Source organism: Eptesicus fuscus, chromosome 15, assembly GCF_027574615.1.
Source record: "Eptesicus fuscus isolate TK198812 chromosome 15, DD_ASM_mEF_20220401, whole genome shotgun sequence".
NCBI lineage: Eukaryota > Metazoa > Chordata > Mammalia > Chiroptera > Vespertilionidae > Eptesicus > Eptesicus fuscus.
Genome location: NC_072487.1, coordinates 75,241,211 through 75,266,583, shown reverse-complemented (window position 1 = coordinate 75,266,583; position 25,373 = coordinate 75,241,211). Strand labels below are relative to the sequence as shown.

Below are 25,373 nucleotides of genomic sequence, written 5' to 3'. Positions count from 1 at the left end.
GTCCCTCGCATGTGGAGGCCACCAGGGCTCCGAGCTGGGGTTCCAGAGCCCTTGGGCCCAGGTCTTCACACTCATTCCACCCCCCGTGCGGGGAGGCGGGACCAGCATCGCTGCCCCTGTCACAGATGACACTGGGGCTGGATGGAAAGGGCTTGGCCGCGGTGCCAGAGCTCACGAGAGCCGCTGGGGTTCGCATCCAGACCCGCTGGTCCCCGAGCAGGAGCGGTGGCACCACACGGCCTGTCGGACAAGCCGCCCAGCTCCGCGGAGGTTCAGAGCGGGAAGCGGTCACAGGGCGGCGACGTGGAGGTCGGGGGGCCTTGAACCCAGCCTGGTTGGCCTCCAAATCTGGGGACCCTTCTGGTTCCCACAGCAGCTCCTTGGTTAAAAAAATAGAGAGGCCACTTTCTGTCCCCAAAAGGCCAGAGCGGTGGGGGAGGCAGAGGAGGCGAGAGAGAGAGGGACACACGGGAGCCCCTTTCTATGGAAGCCCAAGCCTGGAAGGAAAGCAGGGAGCTATTTCTGCCTTGGGTTAAACATTCCTCAAATCCACATTCCTCCAGCCTCCTCCTTCCCCCGCCAGGGAGTGCAAGCACGGTGGCCCGGCCGCCCGCCAGCTTCCTGGGCCACCCGGGAGACCAGGAACGCCATGGCCAGCAGCTGCCCTGCATCCCTTCCTGGGCACCCCCCCCCCCAGGTGACACGGTCTCACAGACAGTGGGACAGGTGGGGAAACTGAGACTCAGAGAGGGGCAGCCCAAGGCCACAGCAGGTCAGGCTAGAACCAGGAACTCCCTAGCAACTCCCCTGCCCAGCAGACTGCAGGTCAAGGGCACGGGTGGGTCAGCCAAGGAGCAAAACAAAGCAACACCCGGTCGAGCACACAGGCCTGCCCCGTGCGAGGCTCCCGGCCGGCACTGCACAAAACCCAACCCCCCAGGCGTGCCCAGCCCTCAGGGAGCTCCCGGGCGCCCGGGGCACTGCTGCCAGACCTCCGGGTCCCACGGTCCCACCCATCCCTGTGCCCGAGCCCCCACGGCACCCGTGAGGACACAGACACTTCGGAGGCACCTGGGCCTTGCCAGGCGCGAGCAGGCGGGTCGGCACAGGACAGCCGGGCAGCCTCGCTCTCCACGGCCTCACCCTCGGCTGCCCTCGGCTGCCCTCGGCTGCCCTCGGCCTCCCAGCCCGCAGGCTCCCGGGAGCAGGGCTGGTGCCAACACTCTGACGGCTCACGCTCCCGGGCTCACGGGTTGGGAGGACTGGGCGAGGCCGGCACAGCACGGGCACGAGGTCAGCACCCCGGGCTCTGCCGGGACGGGGCCGAGGCTGAGAAGGCCTCGGAGGCCCGAGTACCGAGCAGCTGCCCGCTGCACGGTCCTACCGCCTTCCCACGGGCTTTTCCTCCCAGAGAAAGCCAAGCCGAGGCTGCCCCGAACCCCCTACAGGGATCAGAGCACCCGGGACAGGAGGGCTGTGTGCTCACAGCCAGAAGGACCCACCTCCCCTTTGGCCAGGCACCCACGATGCCGGGCCAGTGTCTGCCGCTCCAGCGGCTGCTTGAATGCCTCCAGTGATGGGGCGCTCACTACCCTCAAAGCAGCTGCAAGGTTACAGGCTCCCGGGGATCCGGGGAGGCAGGCACGTGGCAGGGAGAGCATGGCTGCGTCCGGGTGAAAATCTGAGCCTGGGCCCCAGCTGGGCCGGACCTGCCTGCACCCCCTTTGCTGCTTCTGTGAAATGGGCATATAGGCCCTACGCCCCGGGCTGCGGTGGACCACACAGGGGGGAGCTGTGCTCAGGGACACACCTGGTCAATGGGAGGCATCATCACTGTCACTCCTCCCACTGCTGTTCCCCCACTGCCGAGGGCAGGTGGGCTCCGGGAATCAGCGTGGCAGGGCAGAAGGGCGCCGGGCAGAAGGGCGCCGGGCAGAAGGGCGCCGGGCAGAAGGGCGCCGGGCAGGGGCAGCCACGTCACCTGGCCCCGAGCAGGCAGCTGAGCAATCAGCTTTTTATTCAGGCTCCCGGCCTGTCTGTGCCCCGCCCCCCCACCCCATGCATGTCTACATTCACAACCTACACAGAGCTGCCTGTGCACACACCGTGCACACGCTTGGCACAGACATGCCAGCTCACCCACTCCTGACACATGCCATGACCCCGTCACTCACACTCAGAGCATGCCCACGGGAACCAGGGCTCACACATGATTCTCAGCGCACCCCCCCCACCGCACACCCACACCAGACACCCACACTCACTCACGCTCACCGCACACCTCCACAGCGGCTCCTCAGCGGCCCCCACCCACGCGGGGCCCCTGGCCACCACCCAGGGGCAAACTCCAGCTGCACCACTCACCAGAGGTGTGGTCTTGGGCCAGCTCTGGCCCCCTCTGAGCCTCAGTTTCCTCGTGTGTAAAATGGGAACTACCCGGGGCTCCTGGGAAGGGTCTGGGATGAATACATGTGAGCCCTGAGCTGGGCCTGGATCACACGAACATGCCACTAAGCACCATGGTGACAGCCTCTGACCCTTACGTTTGATTACAGATCCCCCATCACCACGGATGAGCCGAGGGGAGCACCCGAGACACGCTACCATCTCGGTGTCTCCACTAGCCTCACGGCACACGGCAGCCCCGTGACGGAGGCAATACTGCCCCAGCTTGCAGATGAGAGCACGGACGCAGGAGGAGACTGCGGACTGAGCCTGGTCTCAGTCACCAGAGCCCAAGCACGCTCCGTCGGGGGCCCCAGTATAGCTTCCCCACGCAAGTCCCACCATCTGGCAACCTGAGCATCGTACAGAAAGGGAAACTGAGCCCCCGGGGGACCAGCGACTCCAGACTCACTATCCAGGCCGCACTGGTTCTGGGGCTAAAGCCCAGGCCGCTGTCTCTCCAGCCCTCCGAGCCCACATCCACGCAGGATCCTAAAATCTGGCCTCCGGAGCAGGCCCGCCTTCCCACCCGGAAGAGCCGGGGCCTGTGTGGACTCACACAGCCACCCACCCACCAGACACAGAGGCCGTCCGCGGCTGCCACTCGCTCCCCATTCAGCGGAGGGCCTGTGGCCGCTCACCCCGGGCCATGCACCCCGGTCTCCTGACTCCGAAGGCCAGGCCGCCTCCTCCCTGTAGGAGCATGCCCTGAGTACCTGCGACATGTCGGTCCCTTTGTCCACCTGTGGGAAAAGGCACCCAGAGGGGGGAGGGGCTCGCCGGAGTCTCACAGCCAGGAAACGGCCAGCTGGCCACCCCCCCTCAGCACCGCTGCCCGGCCCTCAGCTGGGACGCCCACCCCCACTTGTTACCTGGGCCCCTGGCACCTGAACTTGTGACAGTCTCTTTCCTGCCCAATAGCCCACACCCGGGACGCGCCGTGTTCCCTCTTGTAATGACAGCAAAGGGGACCATGTGTGTATTCCACTCCCTGACAGCAAGAGATATTGAGGACCAGATGAGCCAGGTCTGACGAAGCTTCGGTGACGAAAGCAAGACACCCCCACCTCGACCCCGACGGCATGACCCACAGGTCATGGCGCAGTGGGGGCGCCCCCAGGGGAGGCACAGCCCTAGGCTCCTGCTATGCGACTCTTGGGGGAGAGGTTTCACCCTCTGGTCCTTGGTTTGTCCATCTGTCAAACAAGGGCATTGGACCACGTGACCCCAAAGCCTCCCGCAGCTCCGAGATCCTAGGATTCTCCCTAACGGTAATCAAGGAAACGGGCATGGAGGCGGAGAGCGGCCCGCTTCTCCCCCAGCGCGTTGGCCACGGCGGGGAAACGGTGCTGCTCGGTGCTGGCCGGGACGCAGGGAAGGAGGCATCGCGCCCACTCTTGCTCAGAATATAAACGGGAACACACTTCCCGGACAGCACGTTACGTTTCCAATCACAAGCCTTTTCAGACGTCCCAGCTTCCCTCCGGGGCTCCCTCGTGGGGGATTTCTCTTTAAGAAGAGATATGTGCAGAGATGCTTGTCACAGCACTCTGTATATTATAAAAGCAGCTGAACATCCCAGGCAGGGGATTAAGTAAAACGTTTCATTCATGGGATGCGCCATTTAAAAGTCACTTTTTAGCCTGGCTGGCGTGGCTCAGTGGTTGAGCATCGAGATCTCGGTTCGATTCCCAGTCAGGACACATGCCCAGGTTGGGGGCCGAATCCCCAGTGGGGGGCCTGCAGGAGGCAGCCAATCAATGATTCGCTCTCATCATTGATGTTTCTATATCTCTCTCTCCCTCTACCTTTCTCTCTGAAATCAATAAAAAAATGTATTTAAAATAAAAATGAGATAAAAGTCATTTTTTAGATGAATGGTTAATGGCTTAGGCCAGTGGTTGGCAAACTCATTAGTCAGCAGAGCCAAATATCAACAGTACAGCGATTGCAATTTCTTTTGAGAGCCAAATTTTTTAAACTTAAACTTCTTCTAATGTCACTTCTTCAAAATAGACTCGCCCAGGCCGTGGTACTTTGTGGAAGAGCCACACTCAAGGGGCCAAAGAGCCGCATGTGGCTCGCGAGCCGCAGTTTGCCAACCACAGGCGTAGGCAAACATTCTCAAGTGTCAGGTTCCAACAAGTTAGAAAATAAAGAGTATATAATCCCAAATATACAAAATAACGAAACCTCTGTATGGCGTCCTATTTAGTCTTCCTCCTACATATATGTAGAATCTGTCCCTGGCATCATCGCCACCGGCACCATCATCACGTGCCTGGATTACATCCCTCTCCTCCTCTCCCCCCTCTGGACTACAGGCAAACACCACCTCCAAACCCAGACCGAACATGTCTCCACGGCCTCCATCCGGGCCCCACCTCTGAAAGCTGTCCAGGTCACTTCCTACGGGACCCTGGCGAGGGGTGACGTGATCCCGGCCCCTGGCCAGCTGCATCGCCCTCTGCCCACGACCTGCCCCAGAGGGGCTCAGGCCGGGCCTTGGGAGCAGAGGAAGCCGGGTCCAATGCCAAGGCCACGGCCAGGAGAAAGTGCCTTTACCTGACCCGTGAGAGGCGCAATGCCAGAGCGCTCCGGGGCACGGGTGGGACGGGAAGGGCCAGGTCACATGTAACATGGAGCTGGAGGAGGCAGATGGAGCTAGGACAGGCGTGAGAGCGAGGCCTGGGCTCTGCGGCCCCTCTCTGGCCTCCTCCGCTTCTCTCGACAGGGGGTCAGGCCATAGACCACGTAGCCCGTCCTGCTCTGGAGAACGGAGGTCTTGATCCTAAAACCAGTTGCCACCAGGCGAGCTTCAAGTTCCCCTCAGAACCAGGCTCCATGCTAAACCCTCCATGTGCCCCGAATCCTCCCCATCTTTGGGGCTACGCTGATGCCCCCCATTTTCCAGAGAAGGGAAGTGAAGCTCCAGGAGACGGGGCTCACCCAAGCCAAGGACCAGAACCACTGCCCACCCAGCCCCCACGGCCTCCTCCCATCCCTGAGGCTGCTGTCCAGCAGTCCCCAACCCCTTTTTTTTTTTCTTTCTTTTTTAAAAAATATATTTTATTGATCTTTTACAGAGAGGAAGGGAGAGGGATAGAGAGTAGAAACATCGATGAGAGAGAAACATCGATCAGCTGCCTCCTGCACACCCCCCACTGTGGATGTGCCCACAACCAAGGTACATGCCCTTGACCGGAATTGAACCTGGGACCCTTCAGTCTGCAGGCCGACGCTCTATCCACTGAGCCAAACCGGTCAGAGCCCCAACTTCTTTTTTTTTTTAATTTATTTACTGATTTTAGAAAGAGGGCGAGGAAAGGAGAGAGAGAGAAACATCGACTTGTTCCACTTGTTGGCTGGTTCTTGTAGGTGCCCTGACTGGGAACTGAATCCGGAACCTTAACGTATGGGGATGACACTCCAACCAACTGAGCTACGTGGACAGAGTCCCCCACCCCTTTCTGACCCTCTGCCTGGACCTCAAAGCGCTCCCCCATTTGGACCCACGGAGTCACAGGAGCAGGTATTACAGCGGCTCAGAGAGGGTAAGCGACTTGCCCAAGGTCACAGCCTGCGTGGGACCCAGCCCCGTTCTCCAGGATATTGAGTTCTTTCCTAACAACAGACTTGATGTTTCTTGCCCAGATGCCCAACTTCGTGTCAGAGTCTAACCTCGATTCCTCTTGCTGCTGCCCTGTTAGCCGTGTGGACAGGAAGCAGGTCTCCGTGACCTTCCCCCATGCACGCAGGACACACAGGGGCTGCCGAACCCGCCTCCCGCCGGGTCTGCCCTCTCCTGGGGGCTCCCCCCTGGCTCCCCAGCCTCACCAACAAGCTGGGCGAACGTGGGCCGGACCTCAAAAAAAACAACACCTGGCTGTGGGGCCCTCCACACCCCAACTCTATCCTGTGTCCCAAGATGGGTGCCAGATCCGGCCTCCCCGCCTAGGCTGGTGGAGCAGAGCTGGGTGGAGGGAACGATGATCAGAGAATATTCCTTATCCTACACGAGGGACCTTCCTGGGACCTCCCCAAAGCCAGAGGCACCCTGAGCTCAACCAGTGACACCCCGCATCTCTCAACCCGACTCCTGGCCCCAAGCAGAGTTCCTGCTTTCTGTTCTGGGGTGCAGAGGCCTCAGCTACCGACTAAGGACGAGGCTCGTCCCCTCCACAAACTACCACAAACCGGGGCCATTCTGGGCGTCAGGGGAAAGGCCAAAGAGGCTCAGGGGAGGCAAGCAAGGCCGAGGCAGAGCCCGGGCTGTCCAAGCAAGAGGGAGGAAGCGGGCGGAGGTCCCTGAGGAGCACCATGGGGAGAGGGTGAGGAGGGGGGGGTGAGGCTTCTGCCTCTTGGGGAGCCTGGCTTGGGAGCCTTTAAATGGATGCAGCTCAGACCAAGGCAGATGGCTTGCGCCCTCTGGCTCGGTTTTCCAGCCAGCCTGGCTGTTCTCTCCTGAGGGCAGGAATTACACCTCTGTGGGTCGCGGCTCCCTCTCCGTGCCCAGCACAGAGTGAGCGTTCCACGAGAGGCAGGCCAGGGCAGCCTAAAAATTACCAAGTGCCGGGGGCAGGGGGTGAGGGGACCTCAGATCCTATTAAGATTCGGGCAAACTGAGCCCGGCAGGTGTGGCTCAGTGGTTGAGCATCAGCCTATGAACCAGGAGGTCGTGGTTCAATTCCCGGTCAAGGCACATGCCCGGGTTCCAGGCCTTTTCCCCAGTGGGGGGCATACAGGAGGCAGCCCATCAATGATTCTCTCTCACCATTGATGTTTCTATCTCTCTTTCCCCCTCCCTTTCTCTCTGAAATCAGTAAAAATATATTTTAAAAAAAAAAAAAAGATTTGGGCAAACGGAAGATCCCAGCTTTCTGTGTGTGCCAGGCACAAAGACCAGGACCGAAGGAAGACTCCTCTGTGGACCAATGAACTTCGTCCAGAAGATACATCTAAGACCAGTTCAAGGTGAAGTTGAATTGTGTATTCAGAACAATATTAATAACGACCACCAACATGCCCCCTTGCATCTGTGACAAGTGTTTGCCATCGTTAAGGATGGCTCCTTACCATGCCACTTACTAGGCTGAGTGGGAATTATCCTGTTGATGCTCACATCCCCTAGGAGTCGGGCACCTTGAGCAGGCCCATTCCGCAGATGAGGAAACTGAGGCTCAGTTAAGTGAGGGTCTGGCCACAGTCTGGGCACACAGGGATGACAACAGTCTCACCAACAAGCCGGAAGGAAGTGGGCCAGACCTCGAAAAGACCAGGTTTCGGGCCACACGACTGAGTCCCAGTTGGGAAGGGGCTTCCCACTCTGGACCCTCCTCGTGCTCTGAGACACGAACCGTGCGGGGAAGGGAGAGGATTGGGTTCCAAGGCGCTGACGACAAACCAAATCTTATCTGCAGAGGAGGATGAAAATCTGCTCCAAAGGCAGAGGGCCATGGCCACGCTGAATCCAGATGTGTCTAGTAAGGGCCACACAGCTGGAGCTTTCAGACCGTCTCCTGCTTCCTCACACACACACGGACCAGCAGGGCAGTCTTTCCCAGGGGCAGGAGGTACAGGTGGACCCTCTGGGGGACCCCCTGGGCCCCAAGCGGTGCTGCAGCCAGCTGTGCTGTGCCCGAGGTGACCTCGGACACCGGGTGATGCCTACATACGCCAAGGACCCGGAACCAGCTGTGGGTCTCCGTGGGGTTCCTGGGAACCACGATCTACATGACAAACACTTGTCAACGATGCAAACTGCTGGGCCCAGACCAGCCCCAAAGGCCGCCCCGTGGCATTTAACAAGCGCTCTGGGAGGCTCTGACATTTGAGCCTCCTTCCCATGCGCTCCTCTCTTGACCCCACACGCTGAGTCCCCTGAACAGAGAGCAGATGGTTCCGCTCCCCATCCCCCATCCGAGGAAGCCCATCTGGCTTCCGGTTAAGTAAACGAGGCAGGCGGCCCGCCGGCCGCGAGTTTGACATGCTTGGAGAGGCTGTCTCTGGCCTTCTGCTGGGAGGCTTCTCATTCAACAAAAACCTGTGGACCTACTAAGTGCCAACGCAACCGAACAGACAAGGGCCTGCGCGGAGGGAGCTGGCATCAGCAAGGAAGACACACGGGAGGCAAAGAGGCCACCGCCAGTCCCCCAGCCTCCCCTAGTGAGGGCTCCGGGAAGAGAGCTGGCTAACTCTCTCCCTGAGAGAAACTGTTCCATGTCTCCAAAGGCCTTTAAAAATAGCCCAGCCCAGCACCTCCAGGCCAGCTCCTAACAGATCCTCACTGACTCGACTTCTCCCAGGGGTGACAGACGTGCCCAGAGAGGAGGGGGGGGTGACAAAATAACTGCCAAGGCCCCTTTCCATCCGGAATCCACCAACATGGCTTATGGCAGAAACCAGAAAGGGACGCGAGGAAAAGCCCCCGACCTCCCGGCGTGAGCGCTGAGACGTAACTTTGGACGCACACAGACCTGAGTTCAAGTCGCGATGCCACCTAGCGACGGGCCGTGGGGTCTTGGCATGCCACTCGCCTGTCTGAGCCTTGGTTTCCTCATCTGTCCATGGGGACCGGCACTCCCCGTGCCCAGGGCGGCAGCGAGGACTCACTGTGTTACCAACGCAAAGAGCTCAGTGTGTGCCGTGCCCTCTAAGCAGAAAACCTGGCTCCAGGCAGCTCTCGAGCCACGTCTCCCGGCACAGGAGCCCGGAAGTCCCACCTGCAGCCTGCCTGCTCACAGGTTCTGATGTGCCTAAAGAAAGGCCCAGCAAATGGCACAAAACAGCAGCCAAACTGGGAGGGGTACCCACCCACCTTGGAAAGAGGGTAGCAGCAGCAAGGAGGGAGTCCCGGGTCCTCGGAGCTCGCCCCTTGGCGGGCCAGCTCCCGGGATCTGAGCTCCTTGCTGCAGATTCCTCTGGAGACGGGCCAGGACCTGTCAGCAGACCAGCACCCACTCAGGAAAAGTCCCCTTTGTTCCAAGCACACCGGCGCAGGGCCATGGACCTGAAGCAGGGGCTTGGACAGACCTGCAAACGTGCCCAGAAGGATGGAGTGTGTGCGTGTGTGTGTGTGTGCGTGTGCATGTGTGTGTGTGTGTGTGTGCATGTGCGCGTGCGCGCTGGGGGAGCCGGAAGCAGAGGTTGTGCAATGCACCATCAGAACCTGCCTCCATCGCCTCCATCAACGTGGGGCTGGCAGTCGATCTGCCGACTCCAGGGAGGGTGCAGAGGGGCTGGGCCCCCGCAGCTGCCCACGTTGGTTCTGAATTCCAGCCCAAGCCCAGGGCCCCTGCACAAGCCCGACCAGAGGATGCAGGCGCCCGCCCTCCCACGCCCTCCCCCCAAGAAAAACCGGTGGCCAGGACCCAGTGCCATCAACCCCCAGCATGCCAGAGCATCTCCGAGGCTGCGGGGAGGGGCGTCTGCAGGGAGAAGCTGTGGAGCGTGGAGCTGGGCAGGGGGAGGGAGACACTAGACAAGTCTGAGATGGACAGACCCTCCCTCAGGGGTGCTCCCAGGGGGTGACATGGTGACATGGACCAGATCGCCGGGCTGTATAAACCCACTTCCCAGGGTGGCAGGTAGAGACAGAGCGGGGAGATGGACATCGGAGCCAGAGGAGAATTCAGCCGGAAAATCCAACAGGGCGCCCAGGACCCTTGGCCGCCCCCGCTCCCACGAGCTCTCCGACAAGTCTCCCCACCGCCCCCCACCCCCCACCCCACCACACCCACACACACACACACACACACACACACACACACACGATGGGGCCAGGGAGGGGGCGACAGGCCAACCTCGCAGCGGCATCGTGATGCATGAATCACCCGCCCCGCCGCGCTAGTGCCACGGGCTCGGCGCAGCGGGAACCACCGCGCCACCGGGCGCCCCCTGCTGGGACCACCACCTCGGCCCGCACGCCCAGCCCTTCCGGACAGCCGCAGAGCGGGGGCTGCGGGTGGGCTGGGGCTTTCCCTCCCGGCCTGGGGGTGACTCCTCGCACCCCGACAGGCGACAGCCGCCCCAGGTGTGGGGGGCCGGATGCCAGAACAATAGGGCCAGGTGTGGGGCTGGGAGCTCGGTCCGGTGGCCCGGGCACGGGCGGGGCAGGGGATGCCGAGGGCAGGGCTGCGGCGCGGACGCGATGGGGTTTGGGGAGACCGGGCGTGGAGGGGGGCTCGGGCGGGGGTCCCGGGCGCGCACTCACAGTAGGTCTTCCTGGTCAGCTCCTCCACAATCTCGGGCTTCAACTTGCTGTTGGATTTCCCCATCCTCGGCGGCCGCGGCCCCTGCCCCCGGGCCGGACCCGGCGGGGCGCCCAGCAGGAGCGGATCGGGCGGGCGCGGGCCGGGGCGGCCGGGGCGGGGCGCACGGAGGCCGGCGGGCGGGCTGGGCCGGGCCCGGGCCGCGCCTTTGTCTGCGCCGAGCCCGCGCGGCCCGGGCTGGGGGCTCCGCGCGCTGCGCTCCGCGGCGAGTGGCCCCTCGGCTGCCCGGACGCTGCGCGGGGACCGGGCGCAGGGCCGCCGCTGGGCAGGCCGGGCCGGGGCCGCCGCCCTCTCCGGGCGCCGCGGCGCGGGCTGCGCTGGGCTGGGCGCCGACGCGGCCGCGGAGCTGCCGGTCGTCCCTGGTTACTGGGCTCCGCGGCACATGCTCGCTGCGCGCCGCCCGCGCCGCCGCCCCTGCTCCCGCCTCCCGCCGCCCGCCTCCCCCCGCACCGGCGCGCCGGGGGTGGGCCCGGAGCCGCCACTCAGCGCCGGCGCCACCTCCCGCCCCCGCCCCCGCCCCGCCGGGCCTGCGCCCGCGAACCGCCGCCCCGCGAGCACGGAGTCCGGGCGATGGAGGGGCTCCCTCGCGCCTCGTCGTGTCCCCGGGCGGAAGCGGGAGGTCACCCCTCCACCCCCCTCAATCAATCTCGGGCGCTCCAGTCGCTCTCACACACACCCCTCCCCAAGAGCCCGGCGAGGGTTCGGGGGGGCGGGGGGGGCCCCCTAAAGATCTGCCTGAATGAGGCCAAGGCTCTCCGCCCGGCGGAATTCATTCATTCGACCCGGATTCGCTGGGCGCTGGGGACTCGGCTGTGAGCTGGACAGGCGACCGCGGGAGGGTTGGGGCGGGCGCTGCTCTGCAGGGTATCACACAGGATGGTGGGGCACCTCCCCCGGCCTGGGGGAAGGTGACCTCCAAGCCCAGGGGGAGGAGGGTGGGAGGGAGGGGGGGAAAGTGATCAAGACCCAGAAAACCTGGAGGAGGGGAGGAGGGGAGGAGGCCTGCGCCCACAGGGAGCGAGCGCTTTCCTGCTCCGAGCCGCAGGGGCGGGCAGGGGAGCCGCGAGGCCGGAGGGGAGGGGGAGGGCGTGGGGAGCAGGCCTCCTCGCTCCCGCAGGAGCTGGGCCTCGGAATGTCAGCGTTCCCGGCTTCCCTGCTTCCCTGGCCTCCGTGTGCCGTGTGCTCCCAGCAGGCAGAGGCTGGGCAGGCGTGGAGGCCAGGCCAGAGGCCAGAGGCCAGGGCTCCGCCTGGCTGGACAGAGACCAGTGGGTTGGGGGGGTGTGGCCACCCCATCCGCAGTGTCAGGCAGTGGGACTGCTCCCTGTCCCAGCTTTGTCGTCTTTCTGCTTAGCGACGATCACAGACCTCACAGCGTTCATTCCTCCTGTGTTCGCTTCTCCTCCACTAGAATGTGAGCCCCCTGCGTGCAGGGATTCTCGTCTTATTTGCAGTTGTATCTCCAACGCCTGGAAGGCACTGGCTTGCAGCGGCTGCTCCACAAACCTCGTGAATGAGGAAGAGATGGCAGATCTGGGGGGTGGGGGGCAGGCTGAGCTTGGGAGGAGGCAGGGCTGAGGTTTGCACAGGGTCTCTTTCTCCCCACGTTGGCACAGGGTTCAGACCTCAGGGGGTTCGGGAAGCACAGAGGAGCTGGGGGGACGGAGAAACCCTGCTTATGGCCCACAGTGTTTCTCAGCCCCCAAACGCCACCCCCTACCTCCAAACATACTCCCCCCCCCAGCTTTTCCCCAGCGCCTTGCCTGGGCCCAGCCCAGGCCCCAGCCCAGGCCCCAGGAGGCCTTCAGATGAGGGAGCGCCTACAGTCTGGCCAGAGCTCACTCTATAAAGGAAGTAGGGAAGGCACGGACCCCAGGAGCCGGGGCTGGGCCACAGCTGGCGGGACCCAACTGTGAGGACCCTGGCCCAGAGTGGACGCCAGTGAGGGGCTCCTGGTTGGCCAGAGCAGCCTGAGCACCCTGCCTGGGCAGAGGGGGAGGCTGCGTGGGGACCCGGCCGGGGTGACAGTGACCGCGGCAGCGTTAAAGGCCTACAGAAACCAGGTGCTCCTGCGTTATTTCTTGCCCACGCCCATGTGCCAGGCGCTGTCATGGCCAATGTGGCCATGTCCTTGGGAGCTCACACGCCTCCCCTCTCCCCTTGGCCTGCCTCACAGTGGTCCCAAGATCACCCCGGTGACAAACTCCGCCAGGGGAACAGAGCGGGCCCTGGGGGATGGATCAGACACAGAAACACCTGTTGAGGGGAGTCAGGGAGGTCCCCAGGGGCTGCTGTGGAGTTTCCGGTTCATCCAGGGGAAAGCGATGCGACCATAACCAAGTGCGTGCCTGCCCAGAGCGGATCCGCCCGCGACGGTTGTCCTGTGCACCAAAGGGTTGCCGGGTCAGTTCCCAGTCCAGGGCGCACACCTGGGTTGGGGTTTGATCGCCCGTCGGGCCACATGGGGGAGGCAACCAATCCATGTTTTGCTCTCACATTAATGTTTCTCTCTTTCTCACCTTCCTCTCTCTAAGCATGTCCTTGGGGGAGGATTAAAAACACACACACACAACAATAACCAAGATGCAGGAGTAAATATAAATGTCAGCGGTGAAAACCTCACAGTGAGGCGGGGAAGGGGGACGGGCGTGCTGGGTGGGAGGGGAGGTGCTGAAGGGCAGGAGAGGCCTCCCGGGGAGGGCGAGGCGCTGTTGGGACAGGGACCTGAAGAGGAGGTCAGTCTCCAGGCTCGCCCAGGGCCACCTGCTCTCCTGCCCTCTGCTTGGTTCCTCTAGGGAATGCCTAGACCTGTGGCCCTATAGCAGTGATGGCGAACCTATGACACGCGTGTCAGCACTGACACGCGTAGCCATTTCTGATGACACGCAGCCGCATGCCGAGGATGAAACATTTGCGACTAGAGTCTTGGAGTTAGTTTTTTCCTCAAAGTGACACACTACCCGAGTTATGCTCAGTTTTTTGGCAAAGTTTGACACACCAAGCTCAAAAGGTTGCCCATCACTGCCCTATAGGAACCCCCCACGCGTACGCACATGCACACACGCACGCATACAAGTGGCCACTGAAAGGTGACCAGTCCCAGGGAGATGTGCTGAAAGCATAAAATACACACCGGATTTCGAAGGTTTGTACAAAACAAAGAGAATAAAATAATAGCTCAATAATATTTTTTAACAATTTGATTACCTATTAAACAGATGGTTTTTTGTTGTTTTTTTTAACATACTTTTATTGATTTCAGAGAGGAAGGGAGAGGGGAGAGAGAGATAGAAACATCACTGATAAGATAGAATCATTGATTGGCTGCTTCCTGCATGCCCCACACTGGGGACCGAGCCCACAACCTGGGCATGTGCCCGTGACCGGAATCGAACCTGGGACCCTTTAGTCAGCAGGCCAACGCTTTATCCACTGAGCCAAACCAGCCAGGGGCAACAGATCGTTTTTTGTATAATGGATTAAATGGATTATAAAACCTATTCCACCTGTTTCCTTTAATATTTTTAAGCGCCCACTGAGCACGTAGTGACACATGGGGCTCGCATAGTGTCTCTGTTGGACAGCACTGTGTCGGACAAGTTTCCAGTCGCCCTTTAAACATCACCTCGTGGAGCCTTCCTGGACCCCCGGGTGAGCTCAGGCCCCAGGGTTTGCAGCTACCACGGTCCTGGGGCTTCGCAGCCCTTTCTGTGACGTCAGGACTTCCTTCGACAGACCTCCTGAAGCCACATACAGAACAGAGATGTGGAGGGAGGTATGCCCAGCCCAGGGTAGAGTCAGCTGCTAGGGGTGAGGCTGGGAGGGTGCTGGCCCCGTGGAGAGGGGAGGTGGGGAAGAGGACGGGTCCCACTGAACCCCCAGCATGGAGCACGAGGCCCCGAGGCCCCGGTGGAGCCCGGTCCTGTCCCTCCGCACTGTGTGGATTTTGGCAAAGCCCTTCCCATCTTCTCAGGGGGAAGGGTTTATACGATCTAACATGCTTCGCACGTTAGAGCAACGGCAGAGTCAACATCTCTAACCTCGTAAGAACGTTCTAAGCTCCTAAGAACCAGATGAGCCCTCGACAGAAAGTTGGGGAAGGGGCCTCAAGAGGTGAGACAAAAGCAAGTGTCCCGGGAGAGACAGCCCTTAGCAGTCAAAGAAGCGCCACACACGTCGGAAAAGGTGACAGCGTTAATGGCCTGACCCAGTCTTGGCAAAGGAGCGCGCACACGGGCCGCCGGGCCCTGCCAGGCAGGGTGCTGTGGGTACCAGCTTTCTGAAGAACAGTTTGGCAGCGAACACCCGTGGCCTCTGACTCGGCAATTCCACTTCTAGGAAATTCTCCTCAGCCAGCAAGTAGAGCTCCATAAGAGCGGACGTCAGGCTCAGCGATGCCACTCCAGCGGCATTAAAGCGCAGCCACAAATGGAATCGACCGACGTGTGGGCAACGAGGACTGAGGCTGTCGCCCATGGCACCCTCATCCTGTCAGCAATGCTCAGTACAGCGCGCCGGACCCCAGGTCACCTGGCAGAGGTCAGTGTGCAGCACAGGAAGCGCGAAACGCTTGTAAAAACCGACAGAATCAGGCTGCCGGGCTCGAGGGGCTGTTGGCAGAGTGAGCTAACGGTGAACACCAGAGGACTTGGAGCTCAGCTAAAGGACAGTATTCCAGGTACCGAGCTATCAGCAAGTGGAAAGTCATGATCTTCTGCAAAAAGGTTTTCTTTATGTGAAAAATGAGCTTTTGCCCAGTCATCCTCTTGAATTATCAGAAAAAAATTTCCAGCCGGAGCTGGTTTGGCTCAGTGGATAGAGCGTCGGCCTGAGGACTCAAGGGTCCCAGGTTCGATTCCGGTGAAGGGCATGTACCTTGGTTGCGGGCACATCCCCAGTAGGGAGTGTGCAGGAGGCAGCTGATCGATGTTTCTCTCTCATCGATGTTTCTAACTCTCTATCCCTCTCTCTTCCTCTCTGTAAAAAATCAATAAAATATATTAAAAAAAGAAAAAAATTTCCAACTCAACCAAGATAAAATGAATTTGTCCACACTGAGAACCATCCAGGGTCTGGTTGCTCCACTAAAATTGCAACAGGCTCAGCGTCTTCCATTTCTTCCACAATCACACTTTTCACTGGATATTTTGAGGGGTAATGATGAGACTATTGAATTTGAAGATATTCTTCATGACCCATCACAAGGTGAACTAATGGGAGAACCACACTTTTTTTTAAAATATATTTTTATTGATTTCAGAGAGGAAGGGAGAAGGAGAGAGAGATAGAAACATTCATGATGAGAGAGAATCATTGATTGGCTGCCTCCTGCACACCCCACACTGGGGATCGAGCCCGCCACCCAGGCATGTGCCCTTGGCCGGAATCGAACTCAGGACCCTTCAGTCCACAGGCCGATGCTCTACTCACTGAGCCAAACCGGCTGGGGCGGGAGAACCACACTTGATGGTGGAATATAAACTTGGTTTACTGTAACGCACTGAGCTGACCATGGAAACGGAGTGGCTACATCTTGTTGATAGTCGTCTCTTTGCTATAGTTTTATGTACACAACATTAAAAGTACTGACACCTGAGAATTGTTGCCTACATAGTATCATCATTGGAAATTATTTGTGTCTTTGGTTTACGTCCATGTGACAGTTGAAGGCACTAGAGATGATTTGAAAACTCCTGAATTATATTGAAACAATAACCTTCTGTATCTTTAAAAAATTGTTGCTAATGAATATTATAAAACTGACAACAGGTTCCAGTTTAACCTATTTCCTAGGCATTCCATAAATTGAATTTTGAATAACCATTATCAGTATTTGAGTCCTTAGTCTTCATAGCCCTTTCAGAGTAAACATCTGTAATTGATTTCAGTGATCACACTTCAAATTAAGTACAAAATCAGACATGTATATTTTACCTTGTTTCCACAGCCCATTAGTACCCATAAGAGTAATATTTGTGCCCTGGCTGGTTTGGCTGTAGTCGGCCTGCTCTTCCGTTCCGGTCAAGGGCACATGCCCGGGTTTTGGGCTCGATCCCCAGTAGCGGGTATGCATGAGGCAGCCAATTGATGATTCTCTCTCATTATTGATATTTCTATCTCTCCCACTCCCTTGCTCTCTGAAATCAATAAAAATATATTTAAAAAAATAAAAATAAAAACCTACAGAATCAGCCCTGGCTGGTTGCTCAGTGATTAGAGCATCGGCCCATGGACTGAAGGGTCTGGGTTCGATTCCTAGTCAAGGGCTTGTACCTTGGTTGCAGGCCTGATCCCAGCCTGGGTTGGAGCATGTGCAGGAGGCAACCAATCGATGTGTCTGTCTCTCTCACATCGATATTTCTCTCCTCCACCTTCCTCCCTTCTACTCTCTCTAAAAATCAATAGGGAAAAAATATCCTTGGGTGAGGATTAACTAAAAACCTACAGAATCATCCCTACTGTGTGTGTGTGGGGGGGGGGCCGGGGGGGAATTTTCATACATCACTGTGTTGTTGTTTTTTTAATATATATATTTTTATTGATTTCAGAGAGAGGAAGAGAGAGGGAAAGAGAAAGAAACATCAATGATGAGAGGGAATCATTGATTGTCTGCCTCCTGCATGCGCCTCCTACTGGGGATCGAGCCCACAACCCAGTCATGTGCCCTTGACCGGGAATCGAACCGTGACCTCCTGGTTCATAGGTCAACACTCAGTCACTGAGCCACACTGGCCGGGCTGTTTGTTTGTTTTTGCAATCCTCACACAAGGATATTTTCCCTATTGATTTTAGAGAGAGTGGAAGGGAAGGATGGGGAGAGAGAAACATCGACGACGTGAGAGAGACACATTGAGCGGTTGCCTCCCACACATGCTGCTTCCATGGCTGGGGAGCCTGCAACCGAGATACATGCCCTCGGCCAGGAATCGAACCCAAGACCCTTCAGCCCGCAGGCCAACGCTGCACCACGGACCAAACTGGCAGAACCCATTGGGTTTTTTTGTTTGTTTTTTTAATATATTTTTATTGATTGCAGAGAGGGAAGGAGAGGGAGAGAGACATAGAAACATCAATGATAAGAGAGAGTCATGGATCGGCTGCCTCCCGCATGCCCCACTCTGGGGATCGAGCCCGTAACCCAGGCATGTGCCCCCGACTGGGAATCAAACCCGCGACCCTTCAGTCCGCAGGCTGGCGCTCCATCCACTGAGCCACACCGGCCATGGCCAGAACCCATTGTTTCACCAGCTCCACTCCCTCCCCGGGGAGAAACCATGTGGAGTCGTGCAGAGAGCATTTCCTCCGGGTAACCGGGACGAACCTGAGCCTGCTGAGGGCTAAGTGGGTGCAGGTGCAGCAGCTGGCATTGCTGGAGAGGTCCTCCGGCGACCCGCTCCTTCGCCATCTCAGACGCCCGCAGCCTGGCCACCTCGGGAGCTGGATCACCATGCACCCCGGGCTGCTCGGCCCCTCAGCCCTGCCCCCGTACACATGCTGCCCTGGGCAGTGGGTGCTGGGGTGTGGGGAGGAATCCGAGTCCCGCACAGGCGCAGCTGGAGCCTGGACACCACCACAGACCTCAGTGTTTGCTTAGGAAGAATTCTCTGGTCTTTCCCGCCCATCCGGCCCACGGGGCGGCAGCTGCCTCATGCACCCCAAGTAAATTACTGCCCACTCAGGGCACATGGCGCCAAGCTCCCGGAGGGCCAGGAACGGGTCATCCTTCCGCATCAGGGCTCCCCACCTCTCTGGGCCTCTGCACAGCCTTGTCTCCGAGGGGCCCGTGGAAGTGGCCAAATGCTTCCTCCCTGTGGAGGGAAGCAGGGTGGGGCAGTGGTTAGCACAGGCCCTGGAGCTGGACCACACTTACTGGTCGTGTGGCCTTAGTTAGGTATGTTACTTAATCTTTAGCCTCAGTTTCTTTATCTGGAAAGTGGGTGTAAAAAAAAAAAAAAAAAAGAAGCCGAAACCAGTTTGGCTCAGTGGATAGAGCGTCGGCCTGTGGACTGAAAAGTCCCAGGTTCAATTCTGGTCAAGGGCATGTACCTTGGTTGCGGGCACATCCCCAGTGGGAGGTGTGCAGGAGGCAGCTGATCAATGTTTCTCTCTCATCGATGTTTCTAACTCTCTATCCCTCTCCCTTCCTCTCTGTAAAAAAAAATCAATAAAATATATTTAAAAAAAAAAAAAAAAAAGAAGTGGGGCCTGGCCGGCATGGCTCAGTGTCGACCTATGAACCAGGAGGTCATGGTCAGGGCACATGCCTGGGTTGCAGGCTTGATCCCCATTATGGGGCATGAAAGAGGTAGCCTATCGATGATTCTCTCTCTCCCTCTTCCTCTCTGAAGTCAATAAAAAAATATATTTTTTAAAAAGTGGTTGCAGCTCCTCCCCACAGGGTCCTGATGAGAACTGAGTGAGGCGATGTGTGTAAAATACTTACCACTATTCAGTAAGCACTGGCTATTATTATTATTCTATTATCGATGAGGAATATATTTGTCTTAATATAATTACTGTTATTGAGAAAGGAAAAAAGAAGTCACCCACTCGAACTTCTGAGGAAAGGCCCGAGGCCAGGAGCCTGAGCGCTCGCCCTGCCTGTGCACCTGGGCCAGGCGCGTGGCCTCCCTGAGCCCCGGTTTCCTCACTTGTAAGTCGGGATCTCGGAGCCGGGGAGCCCGCTGCCTCGCAGGGCTGTCTGTGGGCTCGAGGCCCCGCCTCCCAGCTGCAGGAGGTGCAGGTCTTACACGGAGCAGCTGCGCACGTGGGTTGGTGAAGAGAAACAGGTGCAAAGCCCCTCTGGCCTGGGGTTCTCTTGGGCCCCGGGAGCGAGAAGGGGTCTCCTGCTGCTGGAGCCGAGGCCCACCCGCGGCGGGACCAGAGCAGCGTCCGGTCCCAGAGCCCTCACTGCCCGGCGAGCCTGGGAGACACCTCACCTTTTGACCCTCACCTTCCTCAGTGAGGCTGTTGGTGGGATCCCCGAGTGGGCAGCTGGCCGCACCCCTCTGCGGCCCCCGCTGGAGACAGCGTCCCCCAAGGGCAAAGGGGAGCGGGCTGTGCTCCAGCACTTGCCTGTCGTTTCCAATCCCACGAAGGCTGTTCTCTGGGTCTGAGGGAAGGTCCGAAACTCCTGCTTGCCCCTGAGCCAGCTGGAGCGAAGGGGGGTGTAGCCGAAGGGCAGGTGGTGAGCCAGGGCACCCCTGGAAGGGGCCGGCTCCTGACTGGGGTGCAGGGACTTGGTGATGCGCCTACAGAGAGCTCCTGGGTTTCCAGGAACCGTGTCTTCCGGTGCCTGGGATCGCCACTCCTCCCTCCTCTCTGCAGCCTTGTCCTGGGAGGCTGCCTGTGGCCATGCCTGGGTCTCGGCCACACACGATGGGGGTGGGCAGGCAGCTGCCGGGCAGTTCCTCCAAGGCCGCTCCCAGTGCAGGAGGGAGACCCCCTCCACCCCCCTCCCCCGAAGTAAAGGGGTTGCTTTTTCCACAAGATTGGGGAATGGATGTTGGGGGAGGGACCAAGTCCTGGAAAGGCCCATTTCCCTGCAGAGGGCTTCCCCCGGGCCTCCTGCCGCAGCCAGGGCCTCACCTCCCCTCCAGGTGCGCCCAGCCCGTTCTGGAAGAGGATCTGATTGGCCCAAAAGAGTCATTGCCATTTTCCAATCAGCCTTGGCCCTCGAGGGTGAGGTCACGAAGGGGGGCTGGACAGACACCCCAAATACCAGTGACTGCCTAATTGGAGTATCTTCAAAGCTGGAGCCAGCCCTTTGGGGATCACTGATGTGTTCCTCTCAGGAGGGAGAGGAGGACGCTGTGGCCGTGGCTCCCGCCAGGTGCGTGGAGGGCTCTCCCAGGGCCAAGGTCAGACGCTCAGAGCAGGAGCAGGGCAGAGGCCCAGCCCTGGAGCCCATCCCCAGCTGGAGGGGGGGGGGGGCAGGGAGCCGCTCACCCCCTGGCCTACCCCCGGGTCATCACCAACGCATCTGCGGGCTTCTGAGCCAGAACCAGCCCCTCCTCTCTCCAGCGGGGCCAGGATGCGGACTTCCCCGAGGCCCAAGGGACGGCCCAGGGAGCCCCTGCTGGCCTCCCGCCTGCAGTCAGCTCTGAGCCAGCCCAGGGCCCCAGGAGGGCAGGGCTGGGGCCAGAGGCAGAATGGGGTACATGAGGCACCGGGCTGAGCGTAGGGAGGTGGGGTTTCCTGGGCTCCCAGCCCCTCTCCTGGGGCTTCATTTGTAAAAGAATGGCCTCTGTCCCCTCCGCTCAGAAAAGCACCCGGAGCTGGGCTGCCTCTCCCAGCTGCTTCTAGGTAGGCTGGGGGCAGGGCATCCCTCCCCACGCCCTCCCAGCAAGGTGCCTGCCGGGCCAGCGGGCAGCAGCTTCCAGGTAGCAGGCAGCACGTTGGCCTCTCTCCCTTCCCCGCCCACCGGCCGGCCTGCTCCTGGGGCCTCTCCCGGGACCCCTGGGACCTCTGAAGGAACCTGCCAACCCCAGGCTGACCACAGGGCCCAGGCCACGGGTGCCCCTTCGAGGGAAGGGGCGGTGTGGCTTTGGCTCCTTCTCAATGATCTGGGGCTTGCGGGGGGACCTATGGGCCAGTCCTTACCAGCCTGTCTCCGAGGGTGGGAGCCAGTGCAGACTGAGTGGGGGAGGCTCTGGGCACTGGGCCCCGAGCCCCCAGTGGCCCTGGATTCCCCCCGCTCTGCTGCGTCTCCCAGCAGCCCCAGGCCCCGCCAGAGGAGTGAACGCAGCCTCGTTAACATTCTGCCTGAGTCACGCAGCAGCGGGACGTGCCTGCGAGGAGCGTTCCCAGGCGCCCGGGGAGAGTCCCCACGTGGAGGTAAAACGCAGGGGAGCCAGGAGGCACCTGCGGAAGGGCTTTCTGAGGCCTGGGCGGCCACAGGCAGCCCCCAGGAGGGAGGGGGCACAGGAGCCCCCGCCATTCTAGGAGGGGCATCGGGGCTCTTCCTCAGAAACATCAGCATCACCCCAGGCCCAGCTGGGAGGTTCTGACTTCCAGACAAGCCCGCAGCGTGGTGGAGAGGACTCGGGGTGCCAGCGCTGAGCCCAGGTCCGGAGCGTGCTGCGTGGCCGGGGCAGATGGAGCAGGTGCCTGGGACCTCACCTTGGACGCCTGGTCTGTGGGACAAAGGAGCCGAGCTAATGGGGGCACGGCCCGTTCGGCCCCTCTCCAGCTCCCAGGGCTGGGCCTGGCCAGGGCACCCTGACAGGCGGGGAAATACCTGGCTGCGTGCCCCGGGGACTTGATGATGAATGACTGTCATTAGCAGGTTCTCAGGAAGGACACTGCACATAAATCCTCCCCTCCCTCCCGTGACAGCCGCTACTTCCTCTGCTAACTACCCGGTTCTTGTTTTCCCGGGAGCCTCCCGGGACCCTCCGGGGAGCCTGGAAAGGCTCCTCGGCTCCCCGACGCCTTGTGCATCTCTCTGTCTGAGGGTTTAGCTGCGGACGCACTTGATAGCGGCAGGAAACCTGACTAGACTGGCTAGAGCGAAAAGGGAACTTGTGGACTCGTGTACCCAGGAGTCTGGCAGTACCTGCCGCCTTCAGGCAAGGCTTGATCCAGGCGTACAGGCTGTGAGGATCTGGGTGTCCTCTCCCCGTTTCTGGCCCTGCTTCCTGGGTGTTGGGGCCACTCTCAGGAAGGCTTTCCACCGTAGCTGCAGGCAGCAGCACAGGGCTCCCCACTTGTTCACCTCTTGCTGAAATTGACCCACTTCCTACACCTCCACAAGAAAAAGCCCATTCCAAAGATGGGAATGCTGAGCACAGGCCGAGTGAAACAGGCCCGTTACAGAGACCGATGCTGTACGATTCCACGTACACGAGGCACCTGGAGCGGTCAGGTGCGCAGAGACAGAAAGCAGGATGTGGTCCCCAGCGGGGCGGCTGGCCTGGACCGTGCAGTGGGAAGAGAAGTGGGTGGACTGGGGCCGCCGGCCAGGACGGGATGCGGGGAGGGAAACGGTGGAGGGCTCATGTGGTTGGTGCGGAATGGAGGGGCACGGCGTCCGGCGAGCCGAGGGTGAGCATCTGGAGAGAAGAGTCCCACCGTGTCACAAGCTGCGCAAGTCACGGCAGGTAAGAACCGAGCCCCAAGAGGTGGCGGGTGACTCTGGCCAGTGGGAACCAGACTGCCGTGCGTTGGGGGTACCGGAAGTAGAGCCGACCTGAGAAGTGTGGCCTGTCAGTGGGGAAGGAGGCTGCTGCTTAGGTGTTTTTTGTTTTCAGTCTTTATTGTTGAAAGCATTACCTAAGCCCCCCGTTTTCACCCATGGACCTCTTCCAGTGCCCCCCTCCCCAAGGCCTCACCACACTGCTGTCTGTGACCGGGGGGCATGCATATGTGCACACAAGTGCATGGCTGATCTCTTCTCGCCCAGGTTTCTTTTTTTTTTTTCAAACGGGAAAAACTTGAACATGCTTTATTGCTGATGGGGAGGGGCCAGTTAAACTGCAAAGAGTGAAAAAATAAATAAAATGGAAAGGGTGAGAGGGAAGGAGAGGAGGGAAGTGGAGGCAAGGCTCAACTCTTTCCCATGGCTGACGCCTCTCCCCACAGTGCACCCCGGTATCGTCCTCCCACCGGGGTGTGAGCCCGACTCACCACTGATGGATGTGCCCGGGGGACCCCAGCTGGCCGGACCCCAGCGTGCGTGCCCAGGACCCTTGCAGCCTCAGCGGCAGAGGCTGGCCCTGAGGCCCTGAGCACAGATGGGAGTGTGGGTGTGAGGAGGAGCCTGGGGCTCAGCTCCTGCAGATGTTCTAACGAGCAGATTCCTCATGTGGATGAAGGTCAGCACTCCCTTGCAGACGGGGCATGAGCGAGCTGCGAGGCACAGCTCCTGAGCGGTCACGTGGATCCTCAGTAACCCATTCCCCAAACTGCGGAGGCAGCTTCTCTTCAGGGGGGCAGTGCTGAGGGGCTCCCAGGAATTCTTGGAAACGCCCCACAAGGCTCTGCAGGGAGGAGAGTGGCCAGGCCAACAGGGTCTGCGAAGTCAGCACTTCCCTCACTCACACCTCTTCCCCAGCCTCATTGTCACGTAGCCCGAGGGAATGTGCAGCGATCCATCTGCAGACCTGACAGATCCCTGGGCAGGGCACCCGAAGGCAGCTGCCCCAGTGAAGGTGCCCCGTGGGTGCTGGGAGGGCTTGGCAAGGGTCGTGGGCCGGAGCGCGGCTGCTCTGAGCAGGCATATTTGGGTCAGTGTCAGCTCCGGACTTGCCTGCTCTGCATTTCATTAAAGAAACCTGCAGCCGAGTACGCTGTGGTCACACTCACAGGCTGGGCTTTCCTAAGGCAGAGCCGGGGCCTGGGCGGCTCCCTGGCCACGTGGTCACCCGGCCGCTGCACCTCTCACTGGGAACGCTCTCGCTTGGCCATGGGGAGGAGGAAGCCGATGCTGACCAAGGGGAGCAGGTCAGGCAGGTGCCCCACGAGCCCCTGCCTCACATGACCCATCCCCCTGCAACCCCTCCAGGCAGGCCAGAGGCCGGGGCGGATCTTGCTGAATGACTGAGCAGTCGGAGGAGGAAGTAGGGTCACATCAGTGGTTCTCCAAGTGCTATCCTGGCATCACCTGGGAGCTGGTGAGCAACGCAAATTCTCAGGCCACAGGAGACCTCCTGCCCCAGAGACCGGCTGCTCTGGGGCAGGAGGCCGCTCCGGCTCGAGGAGCCCTGGATGAGACAGTCCCAGGCCCTTCCTGAGCTGCCTCAGTATCCCTCACGCTGCAGTCTGGCCTGACTGCTGGGCTCCCCACTCTGACGTGCCTCCTTCCAGACACCTTGGTGATGCAACGCCTCCTGCCGGGCACGTGCGGTGGTGGGCATGCCACTGACGGGCAACCTCGGCCGAGTTGAGCCTCTGCTAGGGCGAGCTGAGGAGCACCCCAACATTAAGTTCAGGAGCAGTAACCAACAGAGCCCTGGCTGTGCCGGCACGGGCCAGGCCCTGACTCGATCCTCAGCCAGGATTCTCCTCTTGGCTCTGACACTGAGCAGCGGGCTGACCTGGGTGTGTGTGTGTGTGTCTCACAAACCTCTCTAGACCCCAACGCGTGCAGCGTTACGGCAGTGCTTCGGAGGGACACAGCAGTGCGCTGCGGGCAGCCAGACTCCCGGCCAGCTGCACGATCGCACCGCGTGAGGCTGACGAGCACACCTGAAGGGTGGTGCTGACTGAGAAGGGCCCAAGGGACTTTACCGGGTGCCGAACATGTCCCGTGTCCATTACGGTGGAGGCTACAGACTGCATGTGCATTTGCCCAAACCCACTGCACCCACCGCTCCTTTAGGAAGGGCGAGTTTTACTGTATGTAAGTTATGCCTCAATTGGAAACATTCCTATTAAATAGGAGGTTTGGGCTCAGAGGACTTCTAAAAAGGCTGAGTCTACACCTTGGGTTTCTGACTCTGGGCTCTCTTATGGGGCTATCTGATGACTGCTGGCAGAAGGGGTGCATGCCAGCCTGTCCCAGCGTGGGCTCCCCAGCTGGCAGCATGCCTGGTCCTGACTCAGAAGGGGCTCCCTGCCCCCGGTGCAGGCAGGACATCCGCAAACCACAACGGATGCTCCGTCTGCTCTAAAACGCAGCCTCTGGGGTGGGAGTCAGTGAGTTTCAGCAGCAGCTGCCAC

At 59.9% G+C, this 25,373-nt stretch overlaps 1 protein-coding gene and 1 pseudogene across 1 annotated transcript in view; one reads left to right on the top strand and one right to left on the bottom strand.

Annotated features, from left to right (window-relative positions):
- NCS1 (neuronal calcium sensor 1) overlaps positions 1 to 10,810 on the bottom strand; it is a 40,367-nt gene extending 29,557 nt beyond the window's left edge. Inside the window, exon 1 of the mRNA XM_054727573.1 lies at positions 10,658 to 10,810. Within this exon, the coding sequence (XP_054583548.1) occupies positions 10,658 to 10,721 (64 nt within the window). The 5' untranslated portion in view covers positions 10,722 to 10,810. The remainder of the gene's footprint in view (positions 1 to 10,657) is intronic.
- Positions 10,811 to 15,209: 4,399 nt separating this feature from the next.
- On the top strand, positions 15,210 to 16,234 carry LOC129151592 (proteasome maturation protein-like; annotated as a pseudogene).
- The last annotated feature ends 9,139 nt before the right edge of the window (positions 16,235 to 25,373 follow it).